We start from the raw sequence: 15,116 nt of genomic DNA, 5'->3' as shown, positions 1-15,116 counted from the left end.
GACATGTCATGAGGTGGAGTAAATCTGAATATGTTTATGATATGACACTAGTTTGGATAACTCGTGGTCTGACTCAACGTATCTTAATGGTGCACGAGGTGGAGTAATTCGGTGCATTTGATTAGCTTTACATGTGCATTATATGACACCAAGATGGGTCACTCGTGGTCTGACTCGACGTACCTTAGTGGTGCACGAGGTTGAGTGATTGTGTGCAATCTGTTATGATAGTAAATTTGTATATAGTGCACTCACTCGTTATCTGACTGGCGTACCGTGTATTCTCATGATAATATAGTGTGTAAATGTCTTATATGAATAAGAAAAATATTAATTTGAAATGATCATATTTAAAAAAAATACAATTTTGCAATGATATGAATTGAAATAAAAAAAATACATATCTGTAATGGCACAATACAATCCGAATTACAAATTTTTATAATAAATTCTTGTTACGAGTTGACAACTGATTTATACATATTTTATTTTATTAATGTTTGTATACGATAATGTTTGTTTTATACGTTAAATATTTTATTTATTTCATTTTACTTAATTGTCTCACTAAGCGAAAACTTAGCTTGTGAGTGTTTTACACGTAGGTGCAAGCTAGAAAGAAAAGTAGGGAGTGCATCAACATCATTTTAAGGAATCAGTTCTTCCACCAGAATCAGTAAGTAAGAACATTCTGTTTGTTAATTTATTTGGTAGTGACATGTATATTAAAGAAGTTTATAATTGCTCTAATTCGAGTCTGTTTAAGGTATTTTTGTTTAAATTATGAAGGTTTGGTTTTACAAAAAGACATTATTAATTATGAATATTAGTTATTAAATTGTAATTATTTATGATAGAAATGATTTTCAAATCAGACAATTTACTGGCAGTTTTGTTTTAAGATATATTACAATACAAAATTGCCTAAAGTACTATCAGAATTAAATTTAAATTTTGACACTTGAATATTAAATTATAATTTTGTGTTATTATTAGTTTTAAAATAAAGAAATACATTTTAAAATTTTAAAGAAATAAATTTTAACTACTTTTCAAATAATAAATATTTCATACGACTGATATGATATCTTTGACTCATATACGAGTATGTATATGGGTTAAAGGTGTTTTGGTTTTCTTGGGAGAGCACATACAATAAAGCAGTTGACCCATCTTCCTAGAAAGGCTTAATACAAAAATATGTACCCAAACTTTGCATTGAAATACATATTAGTGCCTAAAGTATTTTTCGTTAAAATAATATCTAAAGATTCAAACGTTATATTTTTAGGTGTCCAGACATTAACCACTGTTAAATTTTTTTCGTTAAATGAAAAGTGTCGTGTTCTAAAATTTTTGAGAATTTATTTAATTAAAAATAATATTTTTTTGTTAAAAAATCCAAAATAGACCCCCAACACCCTTCCCCCTTCCTCAATCCGTCGACCGACCAGCGGTGATCGTCACCATCACCGACGTCATTACCGATGTTGGTCTTCGATCAAACCCCTGTTGGTCTTTTGTCATAATATGCCACCGTTTGTCATGGAGGAGCGTTCAAAGGTTCATTGGATTTTAAGCCTCCGTCGTCGTTCGTCGTCGAATTCGATCGATTTCAACGTCCATAATCCACATTGCCACCACTATTCGAACCACCGTTCTATTCTGATCAAAACCCAACCCTTCGGCGACGATGATGATGGCCGGAGATGGCCAACAACCGTTTGGGTTAGAAAATTTAAATTTGGATATTGGAGATTTTAGATTTATGGATTTGGGTGACGGAAAAGACGAAGATTGATCAATGGGTGGGTGGCGATGGGTGGGTGACCGTTCGACGATAACGATGGTGGCCGAAGATAGCTGGCGACGATTGACAATGGAGTTGAAATGAGAGATTTTAGCTTTTTAGGGTATTTTCTATAATTTCATGAAAAATTGGGTTTTTTTATAAATAAATTAAACTTTTTTTCCTTTTTACTTAAAAATAATATTTTTATTATTAAAAAATTTAAAAAAATAAACGGTAAGCACCTAAAAGTATAACTGAGAAAACATTAGGTACCTACTTTTAACGAAAAATTCTTTAAACCCTAAAACGTATTTCACGACAAAATTTGAGCACTTATTTTTTTTATTAAACCTCCTAAAAAATTGCAAATGATAATCCTACTCTTTGCTACAAATCAATTGATTTAATTGATTAAAAGATTATTTTTATTTCGTAAAGATGTATGAGTGTTCATTGTTAAGATAGATAGAAGTCATTTTAAATATATATTACTTTATATTTATCTCATACTTAAAGAAATAATAGTATCTTACAATCACCTTAAACTATTCAAAATAATAAAAATGATAATAATCTTTAATTAAATACTTGAAAGTATTATGAGTTTTTTTAAATTGTTTTTAAAATTTTAAATTATTATTTAAAAATATTAAAATTATTAAAATATTTTTTTAATTACAATTGAACTATCAAATAAAATGTATTTTATTAATGGGTAAAATATACAGGTGACCACTTAACTATGGTCAAAAACTCATTTTGACCACTGATGTTTCAATTTGATCAAATAAACCACTCAACTATTTAAATAGTTCAATCAAGCCACTGGCCGTTAACTTTTAACCGTGGAGGTGACGTGATAGTTAAAATTTAACCGAGAGAATGACACCTTAGTCAACTTTTTGGTATAATTATACTTGGTCATTGTTACTTGCACAAAATGTCAATTTGATCCTAATTTTAACTAAGGTCAATACATTTAATCCTCTAATTAAATTACGACATGCATCAATCTCTAATTGGAAGACTAAGTTTATTTTAATTTATTTTTAATTTAATAGATTTAACCATTGAGTGGAACATCAGCAGCCAAACCACGAAGCCAAAGAAGCAATTTGGTATATAATGGACCACAAATGTACAAAATATATTTTATTTTTATTTTAATGTAAAAATATATATTTTATCTTTATCATCACTCAAAAATAAATTATTTAAAATATATTTAAATATTGTATTATTAATTTAATAGAAAAATATTTTTATTCTTATTTTAAATTAAAAAGTTTTATTCATATTCAAAATATATTTTTAAGCGGAGATAAGAATAAAATATATTTTTATATTAAATTAATTATAAAACATTTAAATATATTTTAAGTTAAATTCACATATAATTCCTGTATTATCCCTAAATTCATTCACGTTTTACTATGGCATTACAGTTTAGAAGAAGAAGAAAAAGCTTAGTAAAATTTTAGTGTACGAGACTGTTGCTAATTTCCAATCTTTATTTTTATTTAATGGGAAACACGTGGATTATTGAAAAAAAATAACATTAAAAAGCAAATCAAAATAAATAAGGCATTTTCGTTGACTATTATGCTCCACCACCTGACGATGCAATAACCCAAAAAAACACAGGCTTGGAAATTAGTCCATAGTTTTGAGATTCTCCCCTAAGCAAAATTAGTGGTCGGTTTGGTCATTTTAATTTTATATATTAAAAGTTATAAAGATCTACGATAAATGTCATGTATCATATTTATCGTTAATTTTATAGAATAAAAATTGTAAATGATCATTAAATTATATTAAAATGATTTTTTATATATATTAAACTTTCAAAACTTTTATAATAGGAATCAAATTTTAAATTTTATTACAAAATGAGCGCAATACCTTTGATTATAATTAAATAAGTAATGTGATATACTAAATTAATGAAAAACATTTTTTTGACTCTTTAATTTAACTAAAATTTCATTTTATTATTAACTTTAGTTAAAAAGTTTTTATTAAATTCGTTGAATTGAAAACAAAAGCAGATGTAAATAAAATAAATATTATTTTTATTATCATATTATAAATATTAAATTTTTATCATATAAATTATTTGATACATTATAAAATATTAAGAATTATTTTGATTATTTATTTAAGTTGGGGTGTCTTTGATGAACTAAAAAAATTCATAAAATTATAATGTTTTAAAATAATTAAAAAAAAATTATTATCATATTTTTTAAAAAAAGCCACATTTTCTATTTTTTAGAATTATTATTTTAAAATATTTAAAAAATCTATATCAAAATAAAATTTTAGTTTATAATTAAGGGATTAAATAAGATATTTTTTTATTAATTTAGCATGATATGTCACATCTTTAACAATATTTAACATTCATTATCCATTTTTAACAAAATCTAAAGTTTAATGTCTATTTTTTTAAAAGTTTTTAAAAATCTAATGACAAATAAATTTGTTTTAACATAATTTAATGATTATTTATGAATTGTATCCTATTAAAATATTAGTGATACATATCGATGTATGTATGTCATTAGTGGCATATAACGATGTGTGTCATGCATTGTAGACTCATCCTTATAAATTAAACAAATTGATTATATTATTAAATTGAACTTATTTTATTGTTAAAATTGACATAATATAACTGAAATAATTGGTTAAATTAACTAAATGACAGTGAAAATGATTTTTATTTTTTAAGATTTATTTATATATTTTAAAATTATCATTGTAAATTTAAATATTTATAAGAAAGTAATTAAATAATTTGATTGAGTTATTTTATATTTAAATATTTAATTTTATATTCATATTAAATTAATTAAAAGTTAAAGTAAGTCTCATTTTTGAAAATATTTTTTATCAAATTTATGTGAAAAATTAGATGAAATGCCATGTTCATATCATTAAAATTTTAACAATTTATTTTTTCATAAAAAAATAATGTAATTAAATTTCATAGGTTGAGACCAAAGTGATATGTAAATTTAGAACAACAATAGTGTACTTTGATTTAAAGCCACAAATTTCCACCACCCAAAATCAGCATTTGAGGCCAAGAGTTATGTTTGTTTAATTTATATGTGTAACTAAACTTGAATTGGAATTCCATAGGCTAAAGTTTATAAATCCATAGGAAATAGGTCAAAATCAATATTAAGTTATTAACCAACTTGTTAAATACTCACTAAACACATTAGTGGAGCATTGACTTCCCATTGTTCTAAGAAAGCCAAAATGGAGCTGTGAATGTAATCTGATTAGGATGCCAAAGTTGTAGGGATACTTCCTCAAAATATTAATTAAAAATTAAGAAATACGATGCTGATGCTTTTTCCATCAACTTTGCTTTCATCAAGTAGTTTAGAAGAAGTTGTCAACTCCTTTTAAGTGACAATAAGAACAAATGAGTGGTAACCTGGTAGAAGTTTTGTTTGGACTCGACAGCGTTACGTCTAACTAAATCAAATCCCACTGAGTTTCAATTGATTTATTCTTGTCTCAATAGCCAACTGTTTATGTTCTATATAATATTACGTAGAAAAAGACTGCTGGTTTTCATGGCGTTTTTTTAGTGACAATGAGTTTCGTTTTCCTTTGTCTTTAAAAAAAAAAACTTTGAAACAATGGTAGTTTCAATTCATTTTAATGGAATCCCCAGACTTGGATACAAAGACTTGTGGAGGTTAACAAATACTTTACACTCGGTATATAAGAACCTACACATTGTGCTTCATTCTTCACCATTAATGATAAAAGAGACATCTTTCTTAAAGAAAAACAAAAACATTATGAATACTTTTGTTGCAATGGTGGATCAATCAAAGCCATTTCTGGCGGTAATATTTCTGCAGTTTGGGTTGTCAGGGATGTCTTTAATTACAAAGTTCGCTTTGGACCAAGGCATGAATCAGCATGTTCTGGTCGTCTACAGGCATGCCATTGCCACTCTTGTCATTGCTCCCTTTGCCATTGTTTTGGATAGGTCTAGATTTCTTTCTTTTATTTATTTATTCTCTTAATATCTGTAGTTGTTTGTTAAGCTCACCCATTTGAGTGATTATTACTTTACAGGAAGATTAGGCCAAAATTGAGCCTGTCTATATTCATTAAGATACTGATTCTAGGCTTACTGGAGTAAGTAAAAATGTTTTTTATTTTCAATAATCTTATTACTTACTATGGTTAATTTATTAATCGGGAAATATTAATCATGTTGTGCACTGCAGGCCAACAATTGACCAAAACTTATACTACACTGGCATGAAGTATACCACAGCAACCTTCACATCCGCCATGTCCAATGTTCTTCCTGCATTTGCATTTTTGCTTGCCTTGATCTTCAAGTAATTAAATTATAGTATATGCCGGTTTCGAATGTTTTGAATTATGTATATATGTTTGTTATGTTGAAGTGAAGTGAGGCAATGGATTGATTCTATGGGGGAAATTTGTTGCAGGCTTGAGAAGGTTAATATAAGAAGATTACATAGCCAGGCAAAGATATTAGGCACGATTGTGACAGTTGGGGGTGCAATGTTGATGACATTGATTAATGGACCGATGTTGCAGTTGCCGTGGACCAAATCAAATAGCTTACTTGAGCATTCAACTGCATCGTCACTGGAGCAAGATCCGATTAAAGGTGCTCTCATGATCACTGTTGGCTGTTTTTGCTGGGCCGGTTTCATCATTTTACAGGTAAGTTGTCTCGTTGTCTTCTCTATTAACCGACCAACTGGTTGGGGTTGATTCTAATTTGACAAAAAGTGTAATGCTCTGTATTATAGGCGATTACTCTAAAATCATACCCTGCTGAGCTCTCCCTAACAGCGTTAATCTGCTTGGCGGGCACCATTGAAGGAAGCATCGTAGCAGTGGCAATGGAAGCAGGCAATGCTGCGGTCTGGTCTGTTCATTTGGATGTTAAACTCTTAGCTGCAGTTTACGCTGTAAGACAATTCTCAGTTCATCTAATATAACATCATAGAATGTATCCCCGACTATAATAACTACTGCGTTTGGTTGCAGGGAGTAGTCTGTTCCGGAGTAGGTTATTATGTTCAAGGAGTAATAATGAAAACCAGAGGACCTGTTTTTGTCACTGCATTTAACCCTCTAAGCATGGTTATTGTTGCAATTTTGAGCTCCTTTATCTTGTCTGAGGTGCTATACTTAGGAAGGTATCATATCAAAATCCCTCTTCTCCGCTATATTTATTCTAATATTGACATAGAAAATTTTCTAATTCAGGTTATGTTTATTATGGCTGTGGATGTAATGAATGTTATCTTAATTGTTGCAACCTTTTATAGGGTACTTGGAGCGGTTGTAATTGTTGCTGGCCTCTATCTAGTTTTGTGGGGTAAGAGCAAGGATAAACAATCATCAACGGATGCAGCAAATGATGTGAAAATGGTTGTCATGAATGACCATATCACAACTATGGTTTCAGATCAAGATTTTGTCGTCCTAGATTTAAACCACTGCAAGGCGACAACAACCATTGAAACTGTTTGAAAACCACAACAAATATCTTCTATTTAAGGGTCATAGTTGTGTTCCCCCCCCCCCCACCACCACCACCACATGGATTGAGCTAATGTGCACAAATAAGCCGCTTGACGATCATTCAGATTCTTCGTTTTGTATCCAATATTTGTGTTTAGCCTATATTCATGTCTAAAATATGCATGCCTGACATTTTTATCTCCAATACCCATATTTGAAACATACTCGAATATACAATACCCATATTCGGCATGAACACGATATAACATAGATGCAAAAGAATTAAGCTTACCTGTTGGACTCTAGGTACAGGACTAGTACCTGTATCATGAATAACATAAATGCACAGAATAATTAAAATTCTACATCTCACAACATATATGATAATCAAAATATCAAATCTCATTTAGAAACTTTTGGAAAACCAAGATCCCTATAGCATTTATCTGCATTTATTATTGAAATCCCAAAACAAGTCAATAGTTTAGTACAAAGATACAAGCTGCTACGTACAGATCTGAGCCAGCTCATAAGATTTGAAAGGCTGAGTCTTCATCTCAAAGATGAGACAACAGCATCAACCTTTCCATAGATACGCTGAATCCCACGGGTGGCAGCTTGATATAATGCTGCATAAAGTAAACAAGGAATTTGAGTGGACAAAACTTAGAGAGGAAAAAAGGACTTGGAGCACCACATTACTCTAACTCGGATGTGAATTCTAATGTGAGTAGATGTTTGATAAAATACAAATATGCTCAATATTTTAAAATCTTTCCACGAAATTGAAGAGCCCTTAGAGAACCATATCCGAATCCAGAGGTACAAAGATCAAGAGTAGAAGCAAGGTCAGTCAACTAAACAGCTACTTAATCCAAATAACATATTAAGTTTTGGAAAGAAATAAAAAATTGAAAAATATATATTAAGTTTTGGATTAGTATATATAGGTCTGTCTTTTAATCAATTTTAGAATTCTCTTGCTGTGAGTTTGAGAAGGAAGTTAAACGAGGCTGCTAAAGCAGGAAATATAGATGGCTTGTACGATGTAATCGGGAGGGATCCATACATTTTAGACCGAATCAGTGAAATTCCGTTCGTCGACACTCCGGTACACGTAGCTGTAACATCGGGGCATGTCTATTTCGCGATGGAGGTTATGAATTTGAAGTCATCATTTGCCAGGAAGCTGAACAAAGATGGCTATAGCCCGGTTCACTTGGCATTGCAAAACGAGAGAACCCTGCTTTGTCTCTTGGACAGGGATAAAGATCTTATTCGAGTCAAAGGTAGAGAAGGCTGCACGCCTTTACATTATGCGGTCCAACACGGAAACCTTAATCTTTTGGCCTAATTTTTAGTAGTTTGTTCCGAATCTATACATGACTTGACGATTCGGGACAAGACTGCTTTGCATGTTGCTGCTAATAACGACAAACTCGAAGCTCTTCGCGTCCTCGCGCAATTGCTTCGACGGACCTATTTGTACAGCTCCTCTACCGGGAAAAAGCTATTGAATTGGAAAGACAAGGATGGCAACACTGTACTGCACGTTGCTGCATACAATAATCAACCTAAGGTACTACAATCTTACGGATTACTCGTCTTTCTAAAACGATACGATATCTCTATTATATTTGATCGAATATCTCCTTAATATTTTATATCAATGGAGCATATGATCAAATTGTTATTAGATTGCAAAGTTAATGTGAACGAGATCAATTCAAGTGGTAAAACACAGTTGGATGTCATACAAGAACTTCAATTCCCAGACGGGGCTTCAAAGAGAGATGTTACGCGGATTCTACTCAATGCCGAAGCTTTGAATGCTTCCTCGACTCCAAGACCTCAACACTTACACGAACGATTACGGTCGATTATTACATTCACCGAAAGAGCTTTCGGCAAAGAGCTTTTGGGTAACAGTAATAATAGCTTTTTTCACAAAATCCCTGAAACTGTGGCTGTTTCTGAATCATTGCTTTCTTTATTTGGTAACAAGATTGGTTTTGCTTTTCATTTTTGAATCAGTTCTTTCCTCAAAATGAAGCACCAACATTTTACTCTTTACAATCCAAGTTTGATTCCTTCACATGGCTCTGCAACATCTATTTTACTATTTTAAAAACTGATAAAATTGAACAATAGTGTTGTTCTATGACTCAAATTTGTATTCTTTTTCATTAAAAGTATATTGTAAATTATCGTTACACCCAACTCTTATTAATACTTATTAAAATTTTAATTTATCTTAACACTGATCTTTATAATAATATTAGGTATTTCAATTTTTTGAATTATATCTTTAAAACATTACTACTCAAATTGTTTTTTTTCCAATAATAAAGCTCAACCAAGCTACAGTTGGTTAAAATCTCGAATATTTTGCAATTGAAGTCATCAATACGTTGAAGCTTTTGAAAAGAAATGGTAATTTATTCCATTCTTGTCTTAAAGTTTGGGTTTTTAATGAGTTGAAGCGTTACCAAAACTGATGTCTATTTAGTTCTTTTCTTAAGGGCTGAGTTAGGTACTTTTTATGAAGTAGCCCGTAGGACCAAACCAATCAGAATATTAAAAAGAGACAAGTTTCCAAGTGAACGTCATCCTACTTAGTTAATTTGCTGTCATCACTTTGAGGCTTTGTTTACTTAAAGTGCAGCAATTAGTACAAATTCTTTACCAAATGGAGCTTTGGATTTCAAATAACGACCTTTACGTTGCATTTTAGATGGCTATGAAGTTGATGTTCTTTTACTTATCTTCACCATTTCCATTGTACTTGTTCAATTGCTTCCTTACTAAAAATGGACATGTATACTCCAAGGTTGAGGGAAGCAGCCGAAGCAGGAAACACTGATGCCTTGCACGCTCTAATAAAAGAGGATCCATACATCTTGGAAAACATCGACAAGATTCCTTTCGTCCACACTCCACTTCATATAGCAGCAGACAAAGGGGACATTCGTTTTGCGATGGAGATGATGATCTTGAAGCCTTCGTTTGCCAGGAAGCTGAACGGAGACGGGCTTAGTCCCATGCACCTGGCGCTGAGAAGTGCGCAGTCTATGCTAGTGCTTCGACTGTTGAAGATCGATAAAGATCTGGTTCGCGTCAAAGGATGGGAAGGGATGACTCCTTTCCATGATGTAGTTACATCGGGGAACCGCCGTAACTCTGGGCTTTTGGTCAACTTTCTTGAAGCGTGCCCCGAATGCATCCAAGATGTGACGGTTCGAGACGAGACCGCGTTTCATCTTGCTTTGAAAGAAGACCGGTTCGAAGCTTTTAGCATCCTAATTGGATGGCTTCAAAGGACCCGTCGTACTCAAGGTAGTGTCTTGTCCTTTGAGAAAAAGTTGGTGAATTGGAAAGACGACGAAGGCAACACTCTGCTGCACATTGCGGCTAAGAACAAACAAAAATGTGTATGTACAATTCTATTCGTTCATTTACGTTGCGTTCCGAAAATCCCTTTTGATAAACGATTAATGGCTCTTCTGTTTTCCATTAATGATGCATTGCAGGCACTAGAACTGTTGTTGGATTCCCAACTTTGGTTGAACGTAAAGGCTAAGGATTCGGATGGTTTGACGGCTCTTGAAATCCTACATGGTACTGGCAAACCAGACCATAACGAGCAAAGCAACAACACGAGTGATGAAGCCGACAAGATTAAGCAGTTGAAAAGTAAAGTTACTTTGGAAAGAATAAGAGTGTTGGCAGATCGTACTAGGCACAGCATGTCGGTGGACATGATCAACACGATGCTGGTGATTATGGCTCTGGTTATAACTGCAATCTACCAATCATCGTTGAGTCCGCCGGGTAGTATTTGGCAAGACAATGGTGATGACAACAAAACCGCCCCTGCCCCGGCTCCAGCCCCCTCGAACATCCCAAGCACTCATCACTTGTCCAATAAAAACTTTGTTAATACATCAATGTGGATCTTTGGTAATAAAACGGAAAAGGCCGGTACAACAATCATGAATTCGCAGATGTATGGGTTGTTTTGGTTCTTGAACCTCGCAACTTTCGGGTTCACGGATCTTGTAACCGTGTTCCTGCTCTCGAGTTTTCATATTTTCCTGCTCCTAGCCATCCCGCTTTACATGATGGTCATCTGCTACTTCTGCTCCATGATAATCTTAGCACCAACCTATACTTGGGCATACGTCAGCCTTTCCTTCTTCGTTCTTTTCGGATTATTCCCCTTCTTGCTGTTCTTCGGGTTGCTTATCTTCAGCAAATCGATTCGGCAAATCATAGCCGAGATCAAGGAGCGAACACGGATGAGGAAAGCTCTTCAGATGAGCTCTCTAGGACCATGGACGTTGATGTTTTATTCGCAATACGTACTTGATGGCATTTTTGGTATCTGGTTGCCTTCAGCTTAGGTTTTGTGTTGTTATTTTATGGTGTGAATTGATCATGTACGCTTCTTACTGCTTTGTTTGATTTTGTATATTAGGCATATGCAATCGTCTACTCCAAAGTTCATTAATAAACTTTTAATTTATGTATTAGAGTATAATGGATTACATCTTAACCTATTTTATCTTGAGAAATTATTTTATGGGCCCTTTTTATCATATCATCAATGATCCCATCCAACTAAAAATATACACATTAATCTTTTTTCTATGTTATTCACACACATGAATTTTATTTCCAAATAAGTTTCGCCATTAATGTAATCAAAATTAAACCTAAATTTGAACATTATTTTTGGGTTTTTATTAATACATATAAAAAAATCCTCACTTCATATAAATTTATTACTTTGATGAATTTAATATTTATATTAAATTTAGAGTTTTTTTAAATATTGTAAATTAAAAGATATTATTTAATTTGAATATTAATAGGATAATTATTCTTTGAATATGTCAGTTTAAAAAGGTATTTGTTACATTTTTTAACTTTGAATATTAAATATAATTATATAATTTTGTATATTTCAAATTAAAATAATATTTGTTTAATTTGAATAATAAAAGGAGGATATATCTGTTTAATATTTAAATTTAAAAGATATTATTATATGTTTAAATTTAGATATTAAAAGAGATTTAGTTGGAGTAAAACTCTCTTGAATATCCCATATAATTACTGAACAAACATGTTAGATTTTTCATATCTCAAAATTTAAGAAGTTTTATTCTTTTGAAAAATATTTTCTCTCCATTTTAGAAAATATTTTTTCTCCTTTAGTTTTTCCGGTGATAGTCGGAGGCAATGATAGTTCGTGATCTCTACTATTGTGCTATTGTAGTCAATTATCAAGTTGTTGTACAATGCAAGACAGACGACCAAAAGATCTCAAGCACTAAGGAGTGACTGAAAATCTATCTTAAAGAAACTGTGTAGTGACATGCCTCAACTGATTCCGATCTCAAGATCAAATATAAAAGAGTATTTTTATTTCCTTTTTAATTCTCTTTTATTTTAAAGAATTTAATTTCTTTGTTTTACTTTTTCTCAGATTCCAATTTAATTTCGGATTGTTACTTTCGATTAACATTCTTAAGATAAATTTGTCATTTTCTACCTTTCTTGATCCAAGATACTTCGGAATTATGGGGAAAATGAGATAGTAAATATTTTTTTTTCAGATTTATCATGTCATCTTAACAGGTTTATTAAGAATCTCAAGTGGACAAATCTGTATAACAGAAATTATCATGAAAGTAACTACAATTATTGATTTTGTTTACATTAACTTTATTTATATTTCTGCACCATAGCATGCATATTTACTAAAAAGATAAATTAATAATAAACGTAAGGTTATGTAACAAAAAAGATATTGGCCTATACCATTACTCATTCTCACAACACCTTATTCAAAACAAAGAAGATGGAGGCTAGAATGAAGGAACTTGAAGATAACTTTGCTAGGCTACAACAGGATTTGGAAAATAAGCTGAGACATAATCTTAAGACTACCTTGGATTCCATCGCCCAAAACTAGATTTCTTTGGTTGACCAACTTATGGTAAGACTAACGGGAGTCAAATTCTCTAATGCCTCAGGCAGGAGCTATTGAGGAAATTATGCACCACCTCCCAAATTGATAATCACACCCGGATATCAGACAAATTTTTCTACCACTAAGGGGCAAGCCGGGGTAACCAATCCCCACGGTAATCCTGAAGACTAGTTCTAGATCTTGATGGAGAGGACAAGTCCAGAAGGATGGAAACTAAAATAAAACAACTGGAAGATCATATGAAGGTCGTAAAAGGAGAGGAACATTTTTACAAGATCGAGGCCTTGGAGGTGAGTTTGGTCTAAGACCTTATACTTGCCCCTAAGTTCAAAATCCCACAATTTGAAAAGTTTGATGAGAATAGTTGTCCCACTACTCATATCCCCTAAGTTCATATGCAATTTGGTTTGGGCCATTGTTTGGGCTCCGGGTTTTGTAATTGGGCCTGCAAAAGATATAAATAATCATATTAATAATAATATGAATAATAATAATAATAAATAATCAATTAAAACTGGATAAAAATGGCTGTCTACAGTAATACTCATCAATGATTCTAGATTCGTTATTCTTCCTCTATACATACATGTCTACATGGATAGGGACAGAGTTATGACTAAATAATATCAGGGGCTAAATAAAAAAAATGCAATGACTTATTTGGTATTTAAATTCAAAATTTAGAAAATAATGTTTAATTTGTCTAATATTCAAACTTACAATGACTTAAATTGTTATTAGACCAAAAAACTTGAGAATGTTGGATGATTATTTTTCTTTAATTCGACCTTTACTTAATTAAATATTTAATAACTTTTTATACTTTTAATTTGAATATTTATTTTTATATAAATCAAAATAATATTAGACCAAAATTTATCGAATATATAAAAATTTTACAGGATTCACACCCGTTTGAGCCCGACATCTAATGATGTTTTGCTTGACAATACGAGCATTTGTGTAAACCATCACATTCCATTTACCGAGTCTTGGATTTGTATATTATGTTAGTTTGTAGCATTCTTTGTATAAAAGATCATTACTATACAAGAAGCAAATGTTGTTTTTTTAAGTAGAACAGGAAGATGGTTTATTTAATTAAAGACATTGAATAAATGTTATTTTAAAGAAGAAAAAAAGTACATTATTATTCGACACAGAAGAGAACAACAACCGATAATGTGGGCGGCGATTTCTTTTAAAAACAACAGGGGAATGTTATCTCTAGGCATCTTTGGAATATTCCTTTCTTAGGAGGAAGCTTAGGAGGTCCAGACTTATCTGGGTACCCTGGAGGCATTGACAGTCTCTCCTGAGTATGTGGATTGATGACTATCACATCATTATGGACTATGCTCGTCTTCTGGTCATGACCTTTGGGCGCTGTTTGTTTATCATGATTGCTGTTAACCGGCGGATCAGATGATGTGAGTGTGATCTCAGGGTTCTTCGGACGATTCAAATGATCATCTTCAACTACTGACCTCTCTTGGATTGAACTTTGATCTTCTTGATGAAACCCTGATGGAGGAGAATCCTGCCCCGATGGACTGCTTCGATGTTGCTGCTGGTGGGAGTTTTTATGACTGCTTTGATCGTCAGGATTGTCGTTTTCTTGAAGAACCACCGGAGGAGATGCTTGTTTCTGTTGTTGGTGGTGGTGGCTGGAGTTTTTATGACTGCTTTGATTGTCGCCACGATTATCTTTCTCGGGAAGAACCGTCACCGGAGATATTTGCTGCTGGTGGTAGTGATTGCGGTGGCAGCTATTGCCACCTT

At 32.1% G+C, this 15,116-nt stretch overlaps 3 protein-coding genes across 3 annotated transcripts; all 3 read left to right on the top strand.

Annotated features, from left to right (window-relative positions):
- Positions 1-5,593: 5,593 nt before the first annotated feature.
- Positions 5,594-7,479, top strand: LOC120130363 (WAT1-related protein At2g39510-like). Its single transcript, XM_039147612.1, has 7 exons — positions 5,594-5,810; positions 5,900-5,962; positions 6,055-6,171; positions 6,286-6,526; positions 6,616-6,777; positions 6,857-7,008; positions 7,141-7,479. Exons 1-7 carry the CDS (start codon positions 5,617-5,619, stop codon positions 7,343-7,345), a joined length of 1,134 nt encoding a protein of 377 aa, XP_039003543.1. The 5' UTR covers positions 5,594-5,616; the 3' UTR covers positions 7,346-7,479.
- A 420-nt stretch (positions 7,480-7,899) lies between these two features.
- LOC120130352 (ankyrin repeat-containing protein BDA1-like) lies at positions 7,900-9,365 on the top strand. The gene is made up of 4 exons (XM_039147608.1): positions 7,900-7,974; positions 8,310-8,625; positions 8,701-8,915; positions 9,081-9,365. Exons 1-4 carry the CDS (start codon positions 7,900-7,902, stop codon positions 9,363-9,365), a joined length of 891 nt encoding a protein of 296 aa, XP_039003539.1.
- Positions 9,366-10,146: 781 nt separating this feature from the next.
- On the top strand, positions 10,147-11,739 carry LOC120130351 (ankyrin repeat-containing protein BDA1-like). Its single transcript, XM_039147607.1, has one exon. The coding sequence runs from the start codon at positions 10,147-10,149 to the stop codon at positions 11,737-11,739; it is 1,593 nt and encodes a 530-aa protein (XP_039003538.1).
- Positions 11,740-15,116: the final 3,377 nt, after the last annotated feature.

The sequence above is a fragment of the Hibiscus syriacus genome, unplaced genomic scaffold, assembly GCF_006381635.1.
Source record: "Hibiscus syriacus cultivar Baekdansim isolate YM2019G1 unplaced genomic scaffold, ASM638163v2 tig00110546_pilon, whole genome shotgun sequence".
Taxonomy (NCBI): domain Eukaryota; kingdom Viridiplantae; phylum Streptophyta; class Magnoliopsida; order Malvales; family Malvaceae; genus Hibiscus; species Hibiscus syriacus.
The sequence above is the reverse complement of the archived record's forward strand: the minus strand, read 5'-3'. Positions and strand labels throughout refer to the sequence as shown.

Excerpts from the sequence above, each read along its gene's own strand:
- LOC120130363 (XM_039147612.1), top strand. The coding sequence starts at position 5,617 with ATGAATACTTTTGTTGCAATGGTGGATCAATCAAAGCCATTTCTGGCG. Across the intron at positions 5,963-6,054 it reads CTGATTCTAGGCTTACTGGA|GCCAACAATTGACCAAAACT; the intron begins GTAAGTAAAAAT and ends TGTGCACTGCAG. Across the intron at positions 6,778-6,856 it reads TCTTAGCTGCAGTTTACGCT|GGAGTAGTCTGTTCCGGAGT; the intron begins GTAAGACAATTC and ends GTTTGGTTGCAG.
- LOC120130352 (XM_039147608.1), top strand. The coding sequence starts at position 7,900 with ATGAGACAACAGCATCAACCTTTCCATAGATACGCTGAATCCCACGGG. Across the intron at positions 7,975-8,309 it reads TTGATATAATGCTGCATAAA|AATTCTCTTGCTGTGAGTTT; the intron begins GTAAACAAGGAA and ends AATCAATTTTAG. Across the intron at positions 8,626-8,700 it reads AGATCTTATTCGAGTCAAAG|TTTGTTCCGAATCTATACAT; the intron begins GTAGAGAAGGCT and ends AATTTTTAGTAG.
- LOC120130351 (XM_039147607.1), top strand. The coding sequence starts at position 10,147 with ATGGACATGTATACTCCAAGGTTGAGGGAAGCAGCCGAAGCAGGAAAC.